General features: G+C 33.3%; 2 protein-coding genes across 3 annotated transcripts; one reads left to right on the top strand and one right to left on the bottom strand.

The window, feature by feature from the left end:
- Window positions 1–1017: 1017 nt before the first annotated feature.
- Window positions 1018–6994, top strand: LOC133831370 (uncharacterized). 2 transcript variants are annotated; one of them, XM_062261635.1, is made up of 14 exons: window positions 1018–1316; window positions 1473–1577; window positions 1722–1868; window positions 2087–2203; window positions 2680–2790; window positions 2960–3022; window positions 3126–3252; window positions 3894–3976; window positions 4438–4654; window positions 5400–5527; window positions 5728–5802; window positions 5923–6043; window positions 6292–6392; window positions 6739–6994. In XM_062261635.1, exons 1-13 carry the CDS (start codon window positions 1179–1181, stop codon window positions 6387–6389), a joined length of 1530 nt encoding a protein of 509 aa, XP_062117619.1. In that variant the 5' UTR covers window positions 1018–1178; the 3' UTR covers window positions 6390–6392; window positions 6739–6994. The 2 variants fall into 2 exon arrangements, with proteins under 2 accessions (XP_062117619.1, XP_062117618.1); XM_062261634.1 differs by having other exon boundaries at window positions 6292–6396.
- Window positions 6995–13441: 6447 nt separating this feature from the next.
- Window positions 13442–16997, bottom strand: LOC133833034 (putative disease resistance RPP13-like protein 1). The gene is made up of 2 exons (XM_062263297.1): window positions 13534–16997; window positions 13442–13451 (listed from the first exon to the last, which is right to left on the bottom strand). The coding sequence occupies exons 1-2, from the start codon at window positions 16995–16997 to the stop codon at window positions 13442–13444; spliced, it is 3474 nt and encodes a 1157-aa protein (XP_062119281.1).
- Between the last annotated feature and the right edge of the window lie 8591 nt (window positions 16998–25588).

The following is a 25588-nucleotide window of genomic DNA, read 5'->3' as shown; positions in this document are numbered from 1 at the left end:
GCCTTGTGGTTTAAATTTTAAAGAGCTTTTGTTTAAGTTTTAAGTCTTGTGGTTTAAATTTTAAAGAGTCGTAGTTTATATTTTAAGCATTGTTTAAATTTTAAAGAGTCGTGGTTTAAATTTTAAGTCTTGTGGTTTAATTTTTAAAGACTAGTAATTTAAATTTTAAAGAGTCGTAATTTAGATTTTTAAGGATCATGGTTTATATTTCATACGATCGTGGTTTAGATTTTAAGGCTAGTGGTTTAACTTTTAAGCATTGCAGTTTAAATTTTAAAAAGTCGTGGTTTAAATTTCAAGCCTTGTGTTTTAAAATTTAAAGTCTTGTGGTTTAAAGTTTAAGCCTTATGGTTTAAATTTTAAAGAGTTGTGGTTTAAATTTTAGAGATCAGTGGTTTAAATTTTAGAGATCAGTGGTTTAAATTTTAAAGAGTCGTGATTTTGATTTTAAGCTTTGAGGTTAAAATTTTAAAGGATCGCGTTTTTATTTTATATCATAGGGTTTATATTTTAAATGATTGTTGTTTACATTTTAAGATTTGTGGTTTACATTATAAGCTTTAATTTTTACATTTTAAATAATAATTTTTCAAAGACTAAACAAATTCTTATAAATATAGTTATCACACATATATATGACATATTATAATTATCATATATTTCCAATTTAACTATAATATAATACATATAATATATATTATAACAACACTTATAGTTATAGTTATGTACTCAAATAAAAATAATTTAAAAAATCTCGTGATAATAATAATAAATAAAATTCTACTAAATATATTTAATATCAAATTTGAGATTACTCCTAAAAATAGACAATTCTCAACTTTCCATACGGAAGACAGAAGAGGCTGACTCGCACGTGTCTAGAGAATGTAGCACAATGCTGAAAGTGAAGTTGACATTGACACGTGTGCAATCAAATTAATGATGAAAATCACAACAGAATCCAAATTATCAGTCGTTGAGCTTCATGGTACAAATGTATATATATTTTTTAGGAAAAGAAAAAATAATGGGCAATTTATTACATCAATATAAAAGGTAGCTATTTATATCTGTGATATATATACATATATTGGATGATATTATATTAATGTATAACTTCAAGGAAGGAAGAAGAGTGAAGAAGCTGTGTAACGGTTACTGATATAGTGTGTAACACCATGAAGCTGCACTCTCTCAACATTGGATCTCAAACCCCAATTCTCAGACTCAAACCCACTCACTCACCAAATGGGTCTCTTCCAAGGTCCATCCGAGCCTCCGTTTCATCACAGGACCTTCATGGCCAATCCATTGCCGTACGATCTTATTCTTCGCTTTGATCTTTTTCTTTTTTTGTTTGATTTTAGAGTGATTTTTGAAAGAAAAAAATGATTCTGGGTAATGTTTCTAGTGATGAAAAAGGGAATTTAAAATGAGTAAAATGGTTTGTTGTTTCATGTGAATTTTTTCAGGTTATTGGTTTGGGAAAGTCTGGGAGTGCTGCAGTGAAGCTTGCTTTAACTAGAGGAGCTTCTGTTGTGGCACTTGACCATAATGAAAATTTGGGCTTGTTAGAGGTATATAGCTACGCTTCATTACATTTGATTGTAATATATATATATATATATATATATATATATTTGTGAAACCATGTTTGTATGAATGTGAAAACACATATCTGATTTATGATTTTGATTGTGAAATTTTGAAATTGGTTTCAGGAAGATCCTCTTTTTGAGAAGCATAGTGGTGGTTTGAGAACAGTCCTTGGACATTTTGATGGAGACCTACTTAATAGTGCTGACAGGGTGGTTGTATCCCCTGGAGTTCACCTTGAAAAATATGGTCTTACCTCTTTATGGCATTCAGTGAGTCAATTGGAAAATTAGAGGAAAAAAGAAAAAGCTTTTCTTTATGATAGCAAGATTTTCTATTATCAGTTGCTGACACTGTTTCAACTTTAGGGAACTGTATATTCATTCCAGAAATCATGCTTGTAAATAATTCTAATTTGAAGTTCTTATAAACCTTATGTGCCATAAAAAATTGAGATGTCTAAAAACATTTTTTTCCTGTTAAATTGTAGGGAAAGCAGGTAATGTCTGAGTTGGATTTTGCCGCAGAAATTCTTCCTAAGAGTATCAAGATTTTGGCAGTGACAGGAACCAATGGAAAGTCGACTGTTGTTACTTTTGCCGGACAGGTTGTAAAGTTTTCTTCATATTTTCTATGTTTATGAGTAACCTTTGCATTGTAAGAGTAATAATTTTAGCCAGAAAATTCAACTAAAAATTCAGATATTAATGAGAATCTGTTTGTTACATGTGTATCTTATAGAAAATTTTCCTTTATCAGAGCTTGAATATAGATTGTCATATAGAAAAAGGCAATATGATTTTCCAAAATAAATGTAGCCTGTAGTTTTCAAAGCTAGAGAATATTCAAAAGGCAAAATGTAAGAATAAATAATCATATTTATGTCGTCTTCAATTGGCACAAAACCCTTGATATGTTTCTTGAAGCTATATTATTAATGTGCAAGTATTTTGTGGCTAAAATTGTTAACTGGAACTGCTTGACCAATTTCTTTAGATTACTTTTCTATATAAGCACATCCTGCTATGATGTAAAAGTATGTTTGTCTTTAGCATTTCATATTTAGTTTATCATTTAAGCCAGATGCTTAAACAACTGGGCATCGAAGCATTTGTGGGGGGTAACCTTGGGAATCCTCTATCTGAAGCTGCTTTACAATGTTTGCCATCAACTTCTTTAGGACACAAGTTTCAGGTAAATCTGATTGCCTCATTGTTACCGATTCTTTTATTGAATTGTAGCTATGATGAATATTTTGGGAAGAGTAATTAGAAAGTATTAGCTGTGAACTTCTTGAATCTATTCAATGTACGTGGAGATCAAATAGTAGTTTCATTAGCTATGATAAATGGGTTTTTTCCAGGTTGCCGTGGTTGAGGTTAGCAGTTACCAAATGGACATTCCCAACAAGTACTTCTGCCCATCTGTGAGTGAGGCTTAAAAAGTTTGCCTTTTAATTTCCGGTTATAGCTACATTACTATTTCTTTGCCTTTACAGTCATGACATCATGCTATGTGCCACTTTTTAGGTTGCTGCAGTGCTAAACCTTACACATGATCATTTGGAAAGGCACAAGACAATGACAAATTATGCAATGACTAAATCCCGGATATTTTCTAACATGACAGATGCTAAGTTGGCAATTCTTCCTTGTGGTATGCTCTTAGCTTAAATGTACTATTTTTCTTCTCCTCACAGTATTATTCTAATTTGACATCTTTGTTGGATTAAAGGATGGTAAATGATGACTTTTGCCATAGTACTTGAGCTTTGAAAGGAAACCCTGTGTACATTCTTGATAAAAGTGACATAAATGTAAAAGTTCTGTCCAATTGAAGTATTGAACTTAGAATCAATTCACATTAGGATTTGAAACTAATTTTCATATTAATCAGATACCAGTTGAAAGATAACTCCCTGGTCATAGATCTTTTATTAGATGCCGAAGTTTGAGAACCAAGTTGTCTAAGGTAGCCTGGGTTACTTTTAATCTAAGTTTAACAAGAAAGAATGATTTAATTACTGGAAGTCAAGTCTTTGATAGTTCTTTCAAGTTCCTTGCTGGCCAAACAAACACGTTTTGTTTGTCAAGACACTTCTTTTCAAAATATGAAGGATATGCCCTATAAGTAAAAGAACAAACATGTCAGCTATGTGCGAAATCCATGGATAAAACCAATTTAAACAATATACATATGAAGTTAGCCTTTCATCATCTTCACACATCATGCAATTTGTTTAATATGTATGCCATATTGTTTATATCGTAAACATCTATTTTTGTATTTCTTTACAGATAGCCACTTCTTAAATGAAGCAATTGACCTATGCAAGAACGAACTTAATCTTGCTTGGATAGGAAACCATCCTGGTATTAAAGTAAGAAATATTTCTTTCATATATGTACATGTGTATTACATTTACTCACGCATATAAACATATAGAATTTGCACTTATCTATATAGAGGCCATTATAGGTGTAATTATTACGAGAAGAGTCTTCTTGAGACTACTAGTAGCTTGCCAAGAAGCTAGGAATTTGTTTGATTTTGATTTTCATTATTTACCTTGTGCTGTATAATATATTTTAAAAATATTTTCTACCAGCAATCGATCACCTGTCTTCATACCCTTTTCAGTGAGATTTGGCTCAAGAACCTTTTTAATGAACTAGAGTTTGTCCCGAGTAGAGTTGTTCCATATGGTTAATTCTAAAATCAATACTGGGATATTTCAAGTATCTGAATACAATTTTCTTCATTACCTTTTTATTTTTTTTATTATGCCTTTTACTTGAAGTATTACTTATAATTCTGACAGTGGAAACTTCGTTTGAATAGATTGATCTGGAGGCAAAAATTGCCAACTTGGAAGTTCCTGCCTTAGGGGTTGATTCCCAACTAAAGTTAGATGCAATGAAAGTTATGGGAACCCACAACTATTATAATGCTGCTGTTGCTGCACTATCTGTTGTTGGACTGGGAATTGGAGTTGATGTTGAAGCCATTGGTTCAACTATTGAAAAACTAAGGCCGCCTCTTCACCGTATGCAGATTGGTAAGCTGAAATGGAGAGTAAACTCCATAACCAATCAATAAGTCTCCCTATATAATGAAATATTTTAATTGTTTTTTACTGTAACATAATAATACTAAAAGTTCAGAAGAAATAACTGTGAGTTGAAGGATCTGATTGGTAAAACAAGAGAAAGGATATAGCAAAATGTTCAATCTAACCCAATTTTCGTTTAGTAATATTATTGAGCTTTTTGGATCTTTGCTAATCATTTAACTTTTCTATTGAAAGCAGTGACTTCTGAACAAGTTACTGCCTGTTTCTGTTCTCCTTGTTAAAAGCGGAAAATGAATGATTTGTTATATTCTAAGCACTAACGGAGGTTGTCACTTGATATACAATATGAAAGAGTTTTGCAGAGTTATAATTTATGTATTACACCTTATGATTTAGATCCTTGTTTAGCATCTCAGTTGTTGGTCTACGACTTTTCCAGCTGTTTGCCTACTTGCAATTTCTTTCTTGTTGAATTTTACAATTACATTCGCATACCTTTTTGTGACTGTCCTTGTGTTTACAATTTAAAACATTCTTTTTTCTATAGCTACGTTCTTGAAATTGGAGGAAAAGCATTAGTGTTAATGTGTTTTAAGTGTCTATACCATACTCACTGACCTCTTCTTTTTAAATATCTCGAGCTTTGAACTCAACGTTGTCCAAAGATATTCAGTTGTTTTATTTTGATGATGTGTTCAGCTCATAGTTCTCAACTACTGTTGTTATGCAGTGTGCAATGATAACCAAGGGATTACATGGGTAAATGACAGTAAGGCAACCAATGTTGATGCAACCTATGCAGGACTAATGGGTCTAAAGGGGCGAAAGTCTGTAATTTTACTTGGTGGCGTTGCAAAGGTTGCTTACACTTGACATTACTTTCTTATTCAGTTGCTCATTAAACTCTTCCTTCTATTATCCATGAAAGCTATTGCTTCTTTATTTCAGCATTAAAACTAAAAACATACATCTCCAGCTTGGGTTAAACTCACGAACCTGGTTTAGGTGATTAGATAGAATTATATTTTTTTGACTTCATTGTATTCCTTCTTTTTCAGGTATTAGATGGACAAGGTTCTATTGGCTTCGAACGCTTGGTGGAACTACTTAATAACCACAGATGTGTAATCACAGTATGCGATCTTATTCGAAAGTCAATATCAACACAGTATTTGAAATTTGATCTTCTTCTGTTTTTCTTTTTGGACAATTTAACTAATTATGTTGCATATGTATGCTGTCTGTGCTACAAGTTTGGATCGTCAGGAGCATTAATTCAGAGTACATTGTCTGATAATGGTCTTGAAATTCCTTGTCTTAGAGCTTCAAATCTGATAGAAGCTGTTCACTTTGCTAGGAGGATGGCAAAATTTGGTTAGTTTCTCCCATACTAGAATGTATTGAAAGTTTTTAAGTCAAAAAATTTACTTCTTGTACAATTTCTATGAGCAGTTGTAATTTTTGATACTATGCTCAAAGTTGTTTAAAGAAATGCTGTATCTTAATATCTCATGAAGGATGTTGATAAAGCTTATGCCTAATCTCATTTTAGTAAAATTTATGAATTTTTTTAATCCCAGAACAGCATGATCATTGCATACATCATCCTGTTAATGTTGCAGGAGATGCCATTGTACTAAGTCCAGGTTGCGCGAGCTTTGATGAGTTTCAAGACTTTGAGCAAAGGGGAATGGTTTTTCAGGAACTTGCCTTTGCATAATGTGTTAGTAAGCTCTCATCTTTTAGTTATCTAACTCTCACAAAATCCTATATTATTCCGCATTGGTCACGTTTGGATAAAGAGATTAGATTGGATAGAATTAAATAATTTTTCTCAAAAACTTGAGATAATTTTATCCAATTTAATTCTCATTTTCATGTATATAAATGGTAAGAGAAAAGAGAAAAATTATAACTATGTATCTAATTTGTTTTCTCCTAATTTATTGTTGACAAATAATTAACTCATCTTCTATTTTTTTTTTCTCATATATTTTTTAATCTAATCCCTCTTCCAAATGTGACAATAAAATTGTTAAAGTGGACAGTGAAAGATTGTTTTTGTGTAGGTTGGCTCCAAAACTATCTTAATGGATACTTTTCTGTCGACAATGATGAAAACCAGATCGAACTCTAAAGGGTATTCACCAGCTTTGTTGTTACCAAACTTCTATCCCCATCGAGAGTAGAGCAACCAATTGTAACGTTCTTCCATTTTTTATTTCTAATTTTATAATTGGTGAATGTAAGAAGGTTTTGGGTTAGGAGTAATGTATGATACTTTATTCTTGATGATAATAAAATGGGTGTGTGTTTCTATATAAACTCCTTGTTTTTCTCCTTCTATTCCTTTCTAAATATATCTCTCATAATATTTAAAAATATATTTTCACACCTAAAAAAATTAGTAAAAAATTACTCCTATTAGTAAATTATAAAATTAAAAAAGAATTCTACCTCTATAAACATTTATTATTTAAAAAAAAAATTTGACACCCAATTAAAAATAATTTAATATTTTTAAGAATAAAGACAAGCCAATCACAATTTTTAATTTTATTTTTTAACTAAAAATAAGAACAAATATACCAATATATTTATGTACAAAATAATATTAATATTATTATATAATTTTTTAAATAAACTTAAATATTTGTATTTCACTTCTCTTCGATTATTTTTAAATCAAACATTTGAATAAAACTATGTTATTGATTTATATAAAGAAATTCAATTATACAAAATATAAGCATGGATGAAAAAAATATAAAACTAGAATATTGTAATTTTATAAATGGTTAGATGATAAAATTAATGAATAATCAAGTATAACGATGGTGAAAAAATTTAATTTTTTTTAAATATATATATTTTTCCTTTTCCATCCCCATAGATCATAATAACCACTTGTTTTTAGGACAAGGAAAAGTAAACCAAAACATCTTGGCAAAATGACATTGTTAAACAAGTGGATTAAAGACTCTTCTTCCTCACTCCAGCAACAATAAGGGCGTATTTGAAAGTGATTGTGTAGTGTAATTAAGAGGTTGTGTACTTATTAGGGTGTACTTATTAGGATAATAATTACACTATATTTTAAAATACAAGGTGTGTTTGGAAATCAAGTATAATTACTTATAAATTCCTATTGTAAGCAAAAATTACACAGAAAAATAATATTATGTAATAAAAACTATTTAAAATTGATAGCATTTAGTAATTACACTCTTAATTGTATAATTACATGGTCAGAAAAACATGTCAAATCAAGTAATGATTTTCCAAACGCACCCTAAACATCATTTTTTTTGTCAAAAAATACTTACTTCGATTAAGATTGAAGTTCATAAGTATAGACAGGATGAAAGATCTCTTCCATCCAAGAATGCTCATTGTCTAGCCTAAGGGCATACTTAGCTAATCCATGAGCCGCAACATCAAAATTACGACTAACATGAGAAAAAGATACCCCCAGACATTTAGACAATAAAACCTTAATATCCGAAAAAATGACTCCTAGCTCATTGTGATACATAGAAGTATTATCCAAAGCTTGGACCAAAGACAATGAATTAGTGAAAAAAGCTTTAATAGGTAGACCGATTCCTCGAACCCATGTTAGTCCCACCAATAGCGCTGGTGCTTATGCCTGAAAAGTCAATAAGAGACATGTGTCACAAAAACCAACAAATATAAGAATCTTTTCAATTTACCAATGATGTAAGAAATTATATCTTTTGAAAGTTTCTAACCAAAGCGACCAAATGTGTGTTCCTTTGGTTATGTACTAACATATTTTTATACTTTGTAGCATATTTGCAAGATCTATTTTATATTCTTATATGCTGAGAAAATAACAACTCCAAAACCAACCATATTAGCAGGTGCCGAAATAGCTGCTTCCACAAAAAGTGCGAGATCATGGATTTTTATTTCTTCCCTCCTTTGATTTAAAGATATCCCTCTTGTAGGTGTTAGAGATAATAATATTGTTCCAATGGAAATAGAAAAAACAAAGTACAACTCTAGACAAAAAGATATAAATAACAAGATGATTGATTAAATAAAGCTACAACTCTATTGCAAAAATACAAGTAAATATAGAAAGATATAGATGAAGAGAATAATAGAAACAACAATTATATGACAAAAGATACAAATAAACTAGAAGATGTAGAACAAAAGATGTAGATAGAAAATACAACTCTATAGCAAAATTACAAATAAATATGTAAAGAAGAAGGAAGATGAAACAAAAGTAATAGAAGAAATAAGATAAGAACAAAAACAATGTAGAAAAGCTCTCTCATTCACACAACCAAAGTGAAGAGCATTGAAGATCATCAACTTAAACAAGGTTTACAACTTTTGTTCAAAAGCTTATTTCCCCATATCTCAAGCACTAAGAGAACTCTCACAAGTAAAAATAACTCTTTGGAATAAACAAGTTTCTTTGGTATATTTCTAGCCAAATGCTCTGGTGGATAGAAATGATGTGTCTTACAAGTGAGCATTAGACTCCTATTAATAGAGTTTTGAGACACCCTTTGAATTTCAAATTCCACTAACTGTTGGTTTTTGATCATGTGATTGACAGTGCAACGGAAGCATGAGATAATATTTCAATGCAATAATAACAATTATTAAAGCATAAGAACGAATCACTCTAGGAACCATAACTAGAATGAGATATTTCTCATGCGCATGAATTTGAATAAAATAGAAACTTACAGATACATTTTCTAGATGTGAACACGTGTAGATCAAATAACGTCTTAGCCTCCTAACCCACCATCTTCCATACTATGATTCGCACAAAGAGAATGAGACATGTGGATGTATATGCTATTTGATAGGATATACAAGAATACACTTTTGAATCTCAATACATGAGAGAGTATTTTTTTTCACAATACATAGAGAACAAAGTTATCTATTTTTCTCTTTTGGTAAAATAACATGAAAATGCATTTGATATCTTCTCATGATGTTATGTTATAATATAACAATCAAAAGAAGACCTAACCATAATCTCATTGGGCCTCTGTGTGGGTCACAATCCATTTGGACTATGCTTAGCGCCAACTGCAGGGCTGTGGGCCCTGTGGTATTTTATCTCTATAAAATGCTATTTGTTGGACATTTATCATATTATTTTATGTAGTATACAATCATACAATAAAAGTAAATATGATTAAATTAATTTTCAATAAAAAATAATTTCACAAAATTATCAATATAATTTTATTTGCCATTAAATATTATTTCATAAATAACATTTTGAATATTATTTCACAAATAATATTATTTTGTGAGATTAAAAGTAATAATTTATTATTTTTAATTAATTCTTTTTAATACCAAAATCCTACCTCTGCGTTATCGAACTAGTACGAGGACAATATGGACCCATAATTCTTAACTCCAATAATTTAATTAATTTCACTAACTCTTAGTTCCATTAATTAATTTATTAACTATGAATTATTCCACTAGAAGTTCATAGTTGAACTCTCAAAACTATAATCGTATATTATTAGAAGCTATAACTATACAGTCGTCCATTGATTTAGTCATTGCATGAGCTATGACCCTCTATTAGTTGTTCATAATTAAAGCTAGGCCTTAATGTCCGTTAACATCTCTAATTATGTCTTTATCAATTAGTTCTGTTGATTGTCTAATGAACATTATTCTATAAATTTAATTATAGAATGAAATTTCTGTTCTCTAACAAAAATTGAGCGCTCTATGTTCAAATCTCGAATCAACACTAAAAGGAACAACTAATCTGCTTTCACTTATGTAAAGAGCAAATTACATATCTGTGAAGTATATTCCCAGCCACTTGTAGTTCTATGATTCCAAGATATCAAGAATTCGGTCGTAGGAATATTAAACCTTACCCGATAAGTCAAAAGTCATAAAATCACAAATATAAGTTCAAAACTCACTTCAGGTTTGAGGTCAAGTCTCAAACGACTATCAATTGATGAATGTTGAACTTCTATATTTTAACAGAGATTATCAGAAGTTCTTTCTTTCATCGTGTCACAGTCCAATACAATCTATATTGTATACGGTACCTCTATATTTTTGTGTCGCTACACTTAACAGTTTGGATAAACTGCCCTATCTTAAATAGAAAATAGACCGTACTCATAATCTTTATCAAATAAAGCTTCCATTTATTTAGCGATTACAGACAATTTTTATATTATTATTATCTTGAATTAAACCCTCTTGTATATATATCCTTATACATATACTTAATTCAAGAACACATCAATAATATTTGATCTTCATGATAAATGACATGCATAATTAAATACAAATATGAGTGAAAAATATTAATTTTATTTAATTAACAGTAATCGTTCATACAGAAGCACGATTTAAGGGCACAATCCCAACACCAACCCCTTAGTTATCACCAATGTTTAATTGAATGTTTATGAAATTAAAATTAAGATTTCAGAGTTACTTAGGGTGTTGGAAACGTTCAAAAACAGAAAAGAAAGAATTGGAATTTGACTGTCAGCATGCTTGGCTGCGGTCGTTGGCTGTTGTCCTCCTGGACGCAGCTAGGGATGATAGTGGTCGTGACCACAATGCATTTCAGCCTCCCAAATCCTCACAAATTTCCAAAACGTCCCAAACGCCTTTTTTCTTGATTTTTTAACCTCCATACACATAATGGGAGTTAAAATCACAACTCCAACAATTAAATCATATTATGGCTTTTGAAATTCAAACTCAAATGTGTAACTCACAATCCACACATTATTGAGTAATATTTGAGAGATACAAATTTGTAATTGATTTTGTAACACTAAAATATGTTACACACTTGGATATACACACTATCCAAATTGCAACTCTCATGTATTTTTATATTACAATGTGTGACAAATACTTTATCACATTATTAATCTAAAACATTATATTATATATAAATAATATAATAGTAGGTACTTGATCATTTTGGACTAGCCCATTTCTTATAGATTCACAATAATAAGGTAGCTAAATCAACACTTGTTGTGGTGTTCTTACTTGTTGATCATGAGTTTTTTTATTTCTTTCAAACCAAACAATCCAAGCCACCATTAGCATCTTTTCAAAAGATTCTTTTTCTAAAATTTCTAAAGCATATAGTAAAACACATTTGAAAGATATATCTTCTTTTTGATTCAAAAGGAAAGGGTATTACAAAAGCTTCCATATATTTTATGAGAAATGACACCAGAAAACTGCATGTGCATTAGAGTCTTCCCCATAGTCACATATAAGACCATTGCTATGGGAAGATATGTTTCGACGATAAAGTCCACTAAGTGTAGGAAAAATCTCATGATAACTTCTCCATTTGAAATGTGATATTTTTCTTAAGATTTTAGTTGCCCATAAAGATTTCCACCATATCGAAAGAGCTTCAGTGGACGAGGAGGGAAGAGGCCTATTATTTTGCATAGCTAAGTTGTATCCACTTTAAGAGAATAACTTACATGATTATATCATTTAACCTTTGAAAAATCTTTTGAAAAGCAATCCTTCATAATAACATCATGTGCCTTTCTTGGATTCTCAACCTCCCACACCTTCCAATAAGCTCCATTGACAGAGAAGATACCAAGCTGCCTTTCATATAGCTTCATCATCATAATGTTAAAGTGATAGCATAAGCCTTTCCTGATAGTTCTTCTCACAATTAAAATACCATTCCACACATAAGAATCACCAGCTTTAGTATTAACCTCTAAAAAATTGGTGCTTCTACAATACTTCTAACATCTAAACTCTCATACTACATTCACGACTAAATATTGAACTTATCTAAACACCTTCTAATCAAGTTTTTCAGATTAAAGTTTAATCATCAAATCAACATAATAACGAATATTTAACAAAATAGCACCAATAAATTTACATGGTCCGATCAAATTGATCTACATATAATGGTAATCAGTTAATTTTATTACAAACTTCCAGATAAACAATTCTCTGTACAAGTTCTCAACCAAACAACTTTTTCAGATTCTTACCCTTTCTTAAACCAGCATAACAATATAAACCATGCTTCTAGAATTCAGGTCTTTAAACAATAAGATTACCTCATCTTCAAAACAGTCATTGGACTAACATTTACTGTATCAAAATAGATGAAAATATATATATATATATCGGTACTCCTAGTAAACCCTGAGCTTCAAAGTTTTGTGACTAAAGATGCATAAACAAATTTTGAAATGTCTGGCTCCTCTCCACCAATGTCACACTAGGACCTTATCATGTTGAAGGATTAGAAATTAGAATAAAGTTAGTAGCATGTAAAGGCAAAACAAACAAAAAAATGACATAACATTTGGGATTGTGTTGGATTACAATCTATTTAAGAATAGAAGGCACTACATCTTTATATGTGTCAGAAGTTAAAAAGAGAAAGAAAAAAAAAACATTATAACACTCAAATCTGCCATGCATTGAAAGACAGATGAATCTACAAAACTGGCAGAGACATGAAACCTCTACCAAAAACCTATGCAGATACAGATACTTTCCATGTGTACATTACAATTTCATGTCCAATGTTTCCTTCTCTATTCTTTACTTTTTTAAAACATAAGAGTTACATTAATCTCAAATATAATCTCATACACATAAAAGCACTCAAGATTGTGAATAAAAAACTTTGCTAGCAATACATTCATGTAAGAAATAGATTAAAGAAATATGTATTAAAGGAATACAAAGGTTGGCCTTTCTTTCTCTTCACTCATAGCTGTTAAAAATTGAAGTACGTATATAAACATATACACAAGAGAATTAGAGCGATGTGAAACAATAAGGCTTTGGATCCAAACCAGCTAAAGGATGGCTTAATTAAAAGCCCTCGTCGACTGATGGGCACTTGAGGCTGCCTGCTGATGGTAACTTGAGGCTGAGGGATGCAAGAAATCTTCGACCAACTATTTCTGTATTCTTTCTCCCACTCATACTTTGCTTCAAGCAAAGGGCAACCAATCATTAAGAAACTTTCGAAAGAGGGTGGCAGTAAACCTTCAAAAGAGGGTGGCAACCCTTTTACCGGAAGTGTCTGCAAGTTGGGGCAGTTATAAATGATTAGTTCTTTTAAGGATGTGAGTTCTTGAAACCCCTTGTCGTCTAAATATTTTAGACAAGCAACGTTCTCAATTCGAAGGGAAGTAAGACTAGTTGGCAGGGACCCTTGCTCTAGAAAGGACTCCATATCTTCACCATTATATTTTCCAATATCAAAGCTTGTCAAAATAGGAAGATCTTGCAAATTCCAATTCTGTCGACAAGCAATCACCTTGGTGCAGTTTCTAATGTACAACTTACTCAAACTGAAAGGCAACCAAGATCTAGGAAGAGATTCCAACTCTGGACAACCATAGATGAAAAGTTCTTGTAAAGAAGGAAGGATATTATGCTGTTGATCTGGCAAAAGTTTTAATTTATGGCAATTTTCAAAGGTAAGCTTACGCAAACTGAAAGGCAACCCAGATGTAGGTAGTGATTCCAACTCTGGACAACCAGAGATATATAATTCTTGTAAAGAAGGGAGGAGAATAGGCAGTGGCTCAGGCAAAAACTTTAATGCATCACAAGAGATGAAGTGGAGTTGAGTCAGAATTGGACAGTGAAGGTTGCTATCAATTAATAATGTGAATTTAGGACATTCTTCGATAGAGAGGGTAGATAGAATTTCATGGGTGTTTGATGCTAATAAAGACTCCAATTCACAATGACAAACTTCTACAGTCCTAACATTGGGAAATGAATCTAGAGAAAGCACTTTGAAAGAGCTAGAAATATCATCAATTGAAAGTTTTTGGAGAGATTTATAATCAGAGGGCGGTACGAAGTCTAGATTGTCACAATACCTGAGATGTAGGTCTTCCAAATTGACAGGAAAATCTTGAAGACTTTTACATGATTTGAATCCTCCAATCTTCTCGCATTGGTCAACACCTACTGCAGTGACACTTGGCATCACTGGGAGTGAAGAAGCAAGCTCTGGACATTGAAAAATATACAGCTCTGTCAATGATGGTAAAATGCAAGGCAAATCTCCACTGAGTTTCTCACATACACTTATAGTAAGTGATGTTAGCTTAGGAAAAACTTCAACATGTGCTTTTGGGAATGACCATTCCTTCCAGTTTGACATTTCTTGGAACGTCAAGGATTCCAACGATGGAAATGATTTCGAAGAGCTAGTCCCATAAAAATCAAGACCCACCAACTCTATTGCATCACATCCTTCAATCGAAAGAGTTTTGAGAGCTGGTAACTGCCCAAGTGGTGGCATGGTACAAAATTTACAATGGCTCATCTCAAGATATGTCAAATTAACGAGATGATGTAAATTTTTGGGGAACTTGGTAAGATGTTCACAGCTAGTTAATACTAATGTCTGTAAATTGTACAACATGCAGAAAGATTTGGGAAATTCTTTGATTGAAGTGTAAGAGAGATTCAAGTAGCGGAGGTGCCTTAATTGACCTATTGACTTGGGCAGTTCATTGACATTTTCATAACCACCAAAAAATAAAAATCTCAAACGCCTCAACTTCATGAAATCTTTCAACACATCTTGCAATCCTATCTCTGAAGGGAACAAGTATTTGACAACAGGTAAAAAGGTGCGCAAACAAGTTGCCTCTGAAATCATCTCATGGAAATTATGGCATTTGTTCCTGTCAAATGCAATGTGTCGTGTCTGCTTCATCAATCCAATTTCATATGGCTTGTCCTGCTCTATGTAAACAAACTTTTTTCTAGATACAAATATAGCCAAGTCCACCATAAGATCATGCATCACAAAACAGTCTTTTGAGTAAGAGTAACGTTTGCTCAAAAGCTGAAAAAATGATCGGGACACTAGATCATCAAAATACTCGAATCCCACTTCTTTCAGCGTCCTATTCCCACTTGAATGCTCCAATAGATTATCTACCATCCACAGAGAGACCAATTGCTCCTTACTGAACTCATAGTCTTTGGGGAACAAAGAACAATAAACAAAGCATCGTTTCAAGTGGGAAGGCAGATAATGGTAACTCAATCTCAAAGCTGGAAGAATATTTTTCCCTCCAATTGGCAAATCCAAAACATCACTATTTGCTATTCTTTTCCATTCCTTAACATCCGTCAAGCGCAAGAGACTTGCAAGTGCTTTCACAGCCAATGGCAAGCCTTTGCATTTCTTAACAATGTCTTTGCCCATTCTTCCCAAGTCTGATTCCACAGTAAATGCTTTATTGCCAGACACAATCTTCACAAACAGCTTAAAGCAAGCTTCTTCCTTCAACTCTTCAAGATGGCGAGATGCAGTGGTTCCCATGATTGAAGCAACTATTTCACTTCTTGTTGTGACGATTATCTTGCTACCTTGGGCTCCGACTTTGAAAAGCATCCTCATCGTATCCCAGAAACTATACTCTTCATTCCACACATCATCCAAAACTATCAAGAACTTCTTTCCCTTCAACTTTTCTTGTATCTTCCCTTGCAACACATTTAAGTTCTCAACAGCACAAGCATCTTCAATTACTGCTTCAAGGACATTTTTCGTTACCTTACGAACATCAAATTCATCTGAGACACAAACCCATGCTTTGAATTCGAAATGAATGCTAACTTCATCATCATTATAAAGTGCTTGAGCAAGAGTAGTTTTTCCGATCCCACCCATGCCCACTATTGGAATCACGCATATCTTTTCACCACCCACATCATCTGACAGCAGCATCCCTTTCAAAATTTTCTTTTCATCATCTCTACCAAAAAATTCAGAATCATCAATGGAAGATATTGAAGGTGGTCTCTGCGATTGGATCTTCTCCACACCCTTTTGCAGATCAAGGATATACCTCTTTTTTTCAAAAGTATCCAACCTCTCAAGAAGCTTCTCCATATCTGCCTTCCTATCCTGATCAGCTGAGTTGAAACTAGATATGAATTTGCTTACCTTGGACTTGTCGGGTTCTGACTCGGCTTCCACCTCGAGTTTGAGTGCATCATATTCAATTTCCTCAAAGAGATCCTCCGCATCATCCACAGCATCTTGAAGCTTGTCCAGCCACTTCTCAACTCTGGGATTTGTGAACTGCTTCAGCTCCGCGTCGCCAAGCACCTCAGCAAGAGATAGGAGCGTAGTCTCTAGTTTGTCAAGAAGCATATCGAAACCAGAGTCTTTCTTTCCCCTCAAGAAGCTCGCCACATTAGAAGAAACGATCTTCTTCAGCAAAAACTCAACAGAAGCAGAGACAATAGGTCCAACCACCAACTCTACAGCCATGGTTCTAGTCGGTAGTTCAATTGCAAGAACAGTAAACGATGCTCAGAAGGCTAATGAGCAATGGCGATATTGATAGAAAGCAGAGAGTTTGAAAACTCAGATTTTTGTTATCGAAACAAAGCAGAAGTCAAAAAGCATAAAATCAAAATGCAAAGCTTGAAAAAGAAAGATAGTATAACAACAGTCTCTGTCTGAGATGATGGTCTTGCATGCACGTGCCTTGTTTTCTCGTGATCTGCAAGACAACATGTGCCTCGGATGTATTATTATATATAAATATTGTTCTCTGTGCAAATGCTGAATAGCTGTATTGCAAACATAACAAGGAAACGAAATCGACACTATATTATATTGTGCTCCCACCAGGCACTATACCAAACCAAAAAGTTAACTTAACTTGATTCACAAAAGTGTACGAGAATTAACTTCATATAGAACATTTTTAACATCACATTTGTCAACAAGAATAAACGAATAACCCTAGTAGCTACAATAGATATTTAGCATATTCTAGTAAATACTATAAAAGAATCCCAAAATTTTGCCAAAAAATGGGAAATAATCATGAATTTGAAGTCCAAACAAGAGGTATCACTTTAGGTCAATGTAAATATATAGCTAGAATATTTAATGTACATAATGAATAAGAATCAAGGAAGTCTCACATTTGAAATTATATTACGTACCATTTCGTCCTATTTACTGAGTTAGGTTTACTTACTTTATATAGGGTATATATTATTAATGCACTCATTTTTTAACAACAGTAACTAATTGAAATTCCATTTTTATTCATTACCAAGCAATTAAATTAATGAATATGGAATACTGATTAACACTTGAGATTTTTACATGGTTCGGAAAATTTAGTTCACAGGACCATACCATGCGATGAAACTAATAAATAAGGTATCAAATAGTACAAAATTACAATTGACTCATACGTAGATAGACTCACTCAATACTTATGACGCAAGCTTTTACCAAAACGGTGTTGTTGTAGGTCCGTATGCATAACAACCTACAGCGACGAAAAAATGCAGTCATTGCAGTAGGGAATCCTTTTTTATTATTGGACTGGGATATTGCGACGACATGTCGTCGCTGTATGTGGTTACACAATTTAAAATTTGAATTTCAAAAACTCCTACAGTGACCACATGTCGTTGCTTAAGGTATATATATTTTAAATAATTAATTGTATTGATTAAAATTTATTTAATAAAATATTAAATATTAATTAAATAAATAAAACCAATTTATTTAATTAAATAATAAAACAAAATTATTAATTAAATAATAAAACCAATTTAACAATATCCATAGTCTCTAAAATATAAAAAACAAAAAATAAGCAGTATTGTCTTCAAAATAAAAAAAATAGAACACAAAATATTAATAAGTTCAAAATAATAATATAATAAAACTAAATGTCATCAAAATCAATTCTAAAGTCATTATCGTCGGGCTGTTGTGGTGACTGTGGTTGTTGTGGTGGTTGTGGTTGAAAGTTTGCCATCATGGATTGTATCATATTCATGTCCAAGTTGACAGGCTGAAATTGTGGAGCTTGGATGTTCGGATTTGTTGCTTGCAAATTTTTTTTCATTTGCTGGAAGTTGTTGTTCTAGGTCATAATGGCTTAACTGAAGTGTTGAATCATGGATTGGAAAGCCTCAGGTGGTACTGTTGGAGGGTCGGTTGTGGTGGACGGAAATGGTGATGGCTCTGATTGTGAAGAGGATCTGGTGGCGCCTGAGGCAAAGGTACTAGTGCCCTTCAACTTGTGTCAAATACCTCGGTTATGGCCACGACGTTGACCAAGTACCTTTGAGACGACTTGTGTCTCATTGACAATGGCACTTCCTGTTGACGATTCAGATTGAGATTGGGATTAGGATTTAGATTGGGATTGGGATTGTGTTTGGACTTCTTGCTGCAAGGCATCCTGCAAATTAGAAACAAGACTTAGAAAGTTACTTATATATGCGTCATTAGCATTCGTGTTCACCCATCTACGTGTCAGATGATTGTGTATGTCAGGGAACATATTGATAATGTTGTGCATCTCCTTAGTCTGAATATTCATCTTTAGAAAACAAAATTTAACAAAATCTCAGTTAAATATTGAAATTATTATTAAGATAACTTAAAATATTTCAAATTATCTATATATTTTTATTTACCTTCTTAAATCGAGTAGAAGTATAAGAAGTCGATTCATGGAGACTTGGATAATTCTGTTTTGCTCTGTTGGCAGCATTTACCTTTGAGCGTGCCATGAACTGTGGTGTAGAGTCCAAGAACTTTACTTAGCTAGTTAGATGGTAGTAGTAATAGTAATAACTAGTAGTAGTTGTAGTATGTTTATGACGGTGGATTTTGGTTCAAGCCGGGACATAGTTGGACACTCGTAGTAACACTTGTAGATTTTATAAGTTTAACCTATAGTTTGAGAATATTAATATAGCCTAAGGTTTGATTAATATGACTGATTATGAAGATGATAATTATTATACTATAAGGTTTAGATAGACCCATTAAGATAATGACACTTGTAATGTGTAGAATTAATGAGAAATTAAGTATTTTTGAGGAATAAGTTTATTAAGAGCAATATTTGAAAATCCTAGGGTCTGCCAGCAGCTTTGAAATTGTTAAAGGACTTAGTCAAGGCTGTTTAATCAATTCAAATTAGGCTAAAAAAGTGTAATTATGTGTATAATATTTCAGCGCATGCCGATATATCGCAGCTCTAGGGGCGATATATCGCCATACGGGCATACGAAAAACACGTAGCTTCGCACGACCACCTCGACGAGCCTCGGGTATATCAGCCCAGGCGATATATCTCCTAGCATGGGCGATATATCGGCTATGGTGCATGATTTTTGAACGATTTTGAAACCGGTCTCATTTTAATCCTTAACCTCTTGATAAGTCCATAATCTTTCTGACCGAGTCTTTAGCCTCTGCTGAATGATTATTCAAATGTTTTTCAATTAAAAAGCCATTATTTTATTCAAGCTAAATGAAGATCTTTTCATTCTTGAACTCTATAAATAGGTACTAGTACCCAACCATTTCTTCATTCTTCAAGCTAAGTTCAGAGTCTACAAGCTGCTAGGTTACTTTAGAGTGTTAAACACTTGGGTTGGGGTTATAAGCTTTATCAATATAAGCTTACTAAACACTTGGGAAGTAAGGTTTATAGTATATTTTGGTTTCGAGGTGTAGTTCGGTCATAGAAGCATTAATGGTATTCCGAATTCTAGTTCCTTTCTGTATTGATTCTTATAGTTCTTCTCTACTCAAATCCTAACTCAGTCTTTTCTATTCTTGGTTAGGCATCTAAGTTCTTAAACTTGAGGTTCTTGTTGGTAAGTATCTTTTTGATGGTGTAGTTCATTCTTTTCATCTTTTTTCCTTAGTATGCTCACCTCTCTATTATGGTTTTTAGGAGTGTTCCAAAGTCCTGATCTTGTTCTCACATTCCGGTATTTTTGGTAAGGAAAATAGGGTAGACTTGTATGCTTTTATGTTGTTGATATATGTTTATGTTATAATTATGATATGTTTTTAGTTGTTTTAGTATATGAATTGTTTAGATAACAATCACATAATTTGTTTAGATAACAAATATACAACTTGTTTAGATAACAAGTCCCAATAGTAGATTCCTTGGGCATATGATTGTTTAGATAACGAGCCCCATGAATTTATGTGACATGTTTAGATAACTAGTCCCATAAATTTATGGGCTTATGATTGCTTAGCTAGCAAGTCCCAAGAAGTATGATGGCCATTGTAATAGATGTTGTATTTGTAGAGTCCCAGAATTTACTGTAGTAGTAGTAGTAGTAGTAGTAGTAGTATGTTCATTACTATGGATTTTGGTTCAAGCTGGGACTTAGTTGGAAACTCCTAGCAATAGTTATGGATTTTATAAGTTTAACATATAGTTGAAGAATATTAATTATAACATAAGGTTTGATTAATATTGCTGGTTATTAATATGATAATTATTATAACCTAGTAGTAGTAGTAGTAGTAGTAGTAGTAGTAGTATGTTCATTACTATGGATTTTGGTTCAAGCTGGGACTTAGTTGGAAACTCCTAGCAATAGTTATGGATTTTATAAGTTTAACATATAGTTGAAGAATATTAATTATAACATAAGGTTTGATTAATATTGCTGGTTATTAATATGATAATTATTATAACCTAAGGTTTAGATAGAGTTAATAAGAATATGACACTTGTCATGAGCATGGTTATTCCTAAGGTTATGATTATTAAGGAATTATTATTTTAATGATAAAATAAGAGAAATATAAGACTTAGTCTTCACCAAAATTTGATAGGAGCATGATATTTGTCACAATTTTATTTATTTGTGGATTAGGATGAAAATAGATTTTTCGTAACTTTAGGGTACTATAACTTCTGACCTATTTTTGACCTAGTTATGTTATGAATTTTGAAAAATAGTATTTCTAGAAAGTTGTAGATAATTTAATCAGATTTCTAACGGTATAAAGAGAGTCCAAATCGAAGTTCTACAGCTCTAGATATGTTGATTTTACTGAAGGGGAGTTTAGAGTTACGAGATTTAGGGAGTTAGAAGTTAGGATTCTATTTGTTTTTATTATTTTAAAAATCAAGCTTTGAATCCTTAAATCTTTCTGAAAAATTTGACCAATTCCTAAGCCTTTGGCTGAAGGATATTCAAATATTTTCAATTAAATTTATTATTTTTATTCAAAGCCAAAAAGAAGATTTTTATTCCTAGAACTCTATAAATAGGACCTAGCACCAAGCCTTTTCATTCATTCTTCAAGCATTGATCAGAGCCTTCCATGTGCTAGTGAGACTATAGAGTGATAAACACTTGGATTGGGGTTATAAGCTTAATCATTATAAGCTTAATAAACACTTGGGAAGTAAGGTTATAGTGTATTTCGGTTTCGAGGTATTCCTAATTCTAGTTCCTTTCTGTATTGATTCTTATAATTCTTCTCTAATCAAATCCTAACTCAGTCTTTTCTATTCTTAGTTAGGCATCTAAGTTCTTCGAACTTAAGGTTTTCGTTGGTAAGTATCGTTTCGATGGTGTAGTTTATTCTTTCCATCTCTTTTCTTTAGTATACTCACCTATATATTATGGTTTTTAGGAGTGTTCCAAAATCTCGACTTTGTTCTCATCATCCCGGTATATTGGTAAGGAAAATAGGATAGGATTTTATATGTTATATGATATGTGATATGTTATCTTATGTTATGTTGTGTTATGAAATGTTATATTGTGTATGTTTGTAGACTTGGGCATATGACCTGTACACTAACAAGGCCCAATAAATTTATGGGCATATGACTTGCTTAGCTAGCAAGCCCCACAAATCTAATGGGCATATGACTAGCTTAGTTATGGGACCCCAAGTAATAATGGTCATTATAGTATGTGTGACATATGTTTATGATATGTTTTATTATATGCTACATTATGAATTTTATGTATATGAGTTATGTGTTAGGTTTTCCTTGCTGGGCATTAGGCTCATTTCTTTATTTTTTTAGTGTGATGCAGGAAACTAGATACGGAGGCGGAAGGATTCTTGGAAGCTTGGCATGTGTGTTGAGGATGAACGGACTGAGTGGACTGCGTGTCGATCGAGGATGAAGTTATTTATATTTAGTCTTTTAGATCATGTTTTTTCCGCATTTAGTTTTTTCAAATAATTGAATTAAAGTTTATGTTTTTCTTTTAAACAATGGGTACCCATGCCATATTTTCTATTATTATGTATTTGATACAATATTTTGAGATTTAATAAAGGTATATTATTTCTTATGTATCTTTCCCAAAATAGTAGTTATGTATATAGTAGATCTAATGGTCCAAGGTCATAGAAATAGTTGGGTCATTACAGTATTTATATTGTAACGCCCTGTGTTGACCCTAATTTTGGCCAACTGACACGGAGTCAAATTTGCTTGATGCGGACAAACACGTTGAAATGAATGTGATGACAAAAAACAATAAAGAACACAAGAATTTATAGTGGTTCGGCCCCAGAATCTGGTAACAACCTACATTCACTTGAATTATTATTGATATAGGATTCAAAGGAGTGATCAAAGAACTAGGGTTCAATGAGTTTCACCAACCTCTGAAGAACAAGACAATATATCAAATAGAATTACTCTAGTCTCAAATAATTCGAAGGCCAAAAGTCCCTTCCTTGAGCTATCTTTCTCTATTTATAGGCTCAAGGGGGATTACATTAATTTGTTACAGATATTCTTTCCTAAATAATCGAATACTCAGGAAATCATGGGAGTCAATCTCGGGATTGACTAAGATCTTTATAAAAGTATCACGAGACACGCGGAACCTACGACCATACTGGTCGCAGGTAAACTTCGACTGCCTTTAGTTTACAATATCTCCACTGGTCGATACCCTAGCATAACTTCGCCAGGTGTCAGCCACGTGTCCAGAAATCACTTGCCATGTCATTCATGCCTGTTTTTTGGATAACACCCTGGTTACCCCAGAACTGTTACGGTGGACCGGAAATTTGACCCGCTACCCGAGTCCTTTGGTTAAAAATGTGTTCTAAGTGTTATTAACAGGCTAATGTGAAAAATCAATAAAAAGGAAAGGATATGTTTTATTTAATACATAAAATTGTTCATAGGCCCACAAGAACATTTACAAGTTATTTACAACTCAAAAAGGTCATTACTGTTTCAAAATTTCAAACCTGCCGACCTAAGCGACAAAAATAGGGTAAACCCCCTAGTTCCTCTGAGAACTCCTTAGCCGTGGTGGTCAAGCGGCCGCATATGTACACATCACCACCTAAGCTCTCCACTCAAGGCTGGGTGAGCTTTTCTTTCCCTTTACTTGCACCACATAGCACCCATGAGCCAAAGCCCAGCAAGAAAACACAGTAATATATGCAAACATTATCAAATGATTATCATTATAATCACATAGAGCTTATAGCTCTTAAATAGATAAGTGAATATCACTTGAGGTTCTAGAAAAACCATACTGGGTGACTGACAAGCAAGTCACTAATTTAAACAGAAGAGTGGCTGCTAGATAAGCCACTAGCCTTAAACAGTCAAGAGACTGATAGGTAAGTCTCTAACTTTAAACAGAAGAGTGGCTGCTAGGTAAGCCACTAGCCTTAAACAGACGAGAGACTGATAGGTAAGTCTCCAACTTAAAACAGAAGAGTGGCTGCTAGGTAAGCCACTAGCCAGTGACTGATAGGTAAGTCACACAAGCGCTTATAATATTCATCGAACTTAAGGTCGGTCCAGCATTAATGCTCTTTGAGTCATCCAATGCAGATATCGATTAGATCTAATCTTTATTGGCTTGCGTTGAACACACTAAGGCCGTCCGAACTTATGAGTCAGCATCGTGTGACCAGTGCTCAGTACCACTGCCGAACCTGACTAATGAGTCAGTACCATGCACAAGTGAGCAAGATTCACTAAGCATTCCATGATCAATCCATGTCCACATTTACACAATCAACATGCCTCAAGAATAATCATGCATGTCACATACGGGGTGCAATTTTCTTACCTCAGATTTGAGCTCGAATGAATAGAAGAACAACCCTTGAGAACGGTCTAGCTTTTAGTCCTTTAGCGGTCACCTAATCATAACAAATTATAGGATACCATCAATAAAATGATAATCAAGGGTTCCCAAGCCAAGATCTAGCCTCGAAGATATCAATCCCCATTAATCCGGGTAGTAGGAGTGATCCCGAGGCCTAAAACCATGTTCCCGGGGCCAAAACACTCAAACGGGCTCAACCCTGCTCAAGGGCTGCGGCCTTGGCATCAAGGGCCGCAGCCCCCAGCCACCTCTGAAACAAGGTCTGTGGCACCCTACATCAAGGGTCGCGTCGCCCAGCAGGCACAACTTCCCCACTTGCTTCTTCAAGCAAGGGTCGCGACTCTCCAAGAATAGGGTCGCGGCGCCCAACCCAGAACATGCCCAAACTCGATTTTCAACTTCCCAAAGCCTCCAAAATCATGCCTAAACATTACCAAATCATCAAATCAAAGTTCCCAAGCTTCCCCATGCTTCAAAACCATCAAAACCCAAGGTTCAATCGAGCCAAAAACTCAACAATTCACAAAGTCCAATTCAAAGCTTAGAAACTCTAAAAACTCAAAACTTTAAACTTAGATTACCTTCGATTGGGTTGTTTCTCATCAAATACTTCGGTCAAGAAGCTTCTACTCTTTCCTAGGATCGCTATACCTCAATCCTCGCCTGATTCCGACTCCTAGAACTCAAGATATCTTCGAAAACGCTTCGATCGGTGAAAATGAGCTAACGGGAAAGAACGAGAGGTTTTCTAACGTAAGTTCTATCTAACAAGCTACTTCAAGCTTAAGTAACCTCAATTAAAACCTAGTGCTCGGGGTCCCAAAAACACCCCCGGGGACATTATAGTCAAAACTTCCAGAATTTCACCCTGATCTTAATAACTCCCAATTTATCATCAAATAAACATTCTTATTACCCAATAATTGACCCCATTATGAAAAAACC

The sequence above is a fragment of the Humulus lupulus genome, chromosome 4 (assembly GCF_963169125.1).
Source record: "Humulus lupulus chromosome 4, drHumLupu1.1, whole genome shotgun sequence".
NCBI classification, from domain to species: Eukaryota; Viridiplantae; Streptophyta; class Magnoliopsida; order Rosales; family Cannabaceae; genus Humulus; species Humulus lupulus.
The sequence above is the reverse complement of the archived record's forward strand: the minus strand, read 5'-3'. Positions and strand labels throughout refer to the sequence as shown.

Bases quoted from the DNA above. Each gene is read 5' to 3' on its own strand.
- LOC133833034 (XM_062263297.1), bottom strand. From the start codon at position 16,997: ATGGCTGTAGAGTTGGTGGTTGGACCTATTGTCTCTGCTTCTGTTGAG.
- LOC133831370 (XM_062261635.1), top strand. From the start codon at position 1,179: ATGAAGCTGCACTCTCTCAACATTGGATCTCAAACCCCAATTCTCAGA. The intron at 4,655-5,399 runs GTAAGCTGAAAT...GTTGTTATGCAG, and splicing joins TCTTCACCGTATGCAGATTG to TGTGCAATGATAACCAAGGG. The intron at 5,528-5,727 runs GTTGCTTACACT...CTTCTTTTTCAG, and splicing joins TACTTGGTGGCGTTGCAAAG to GTATTAGATGGACAAGGTTC.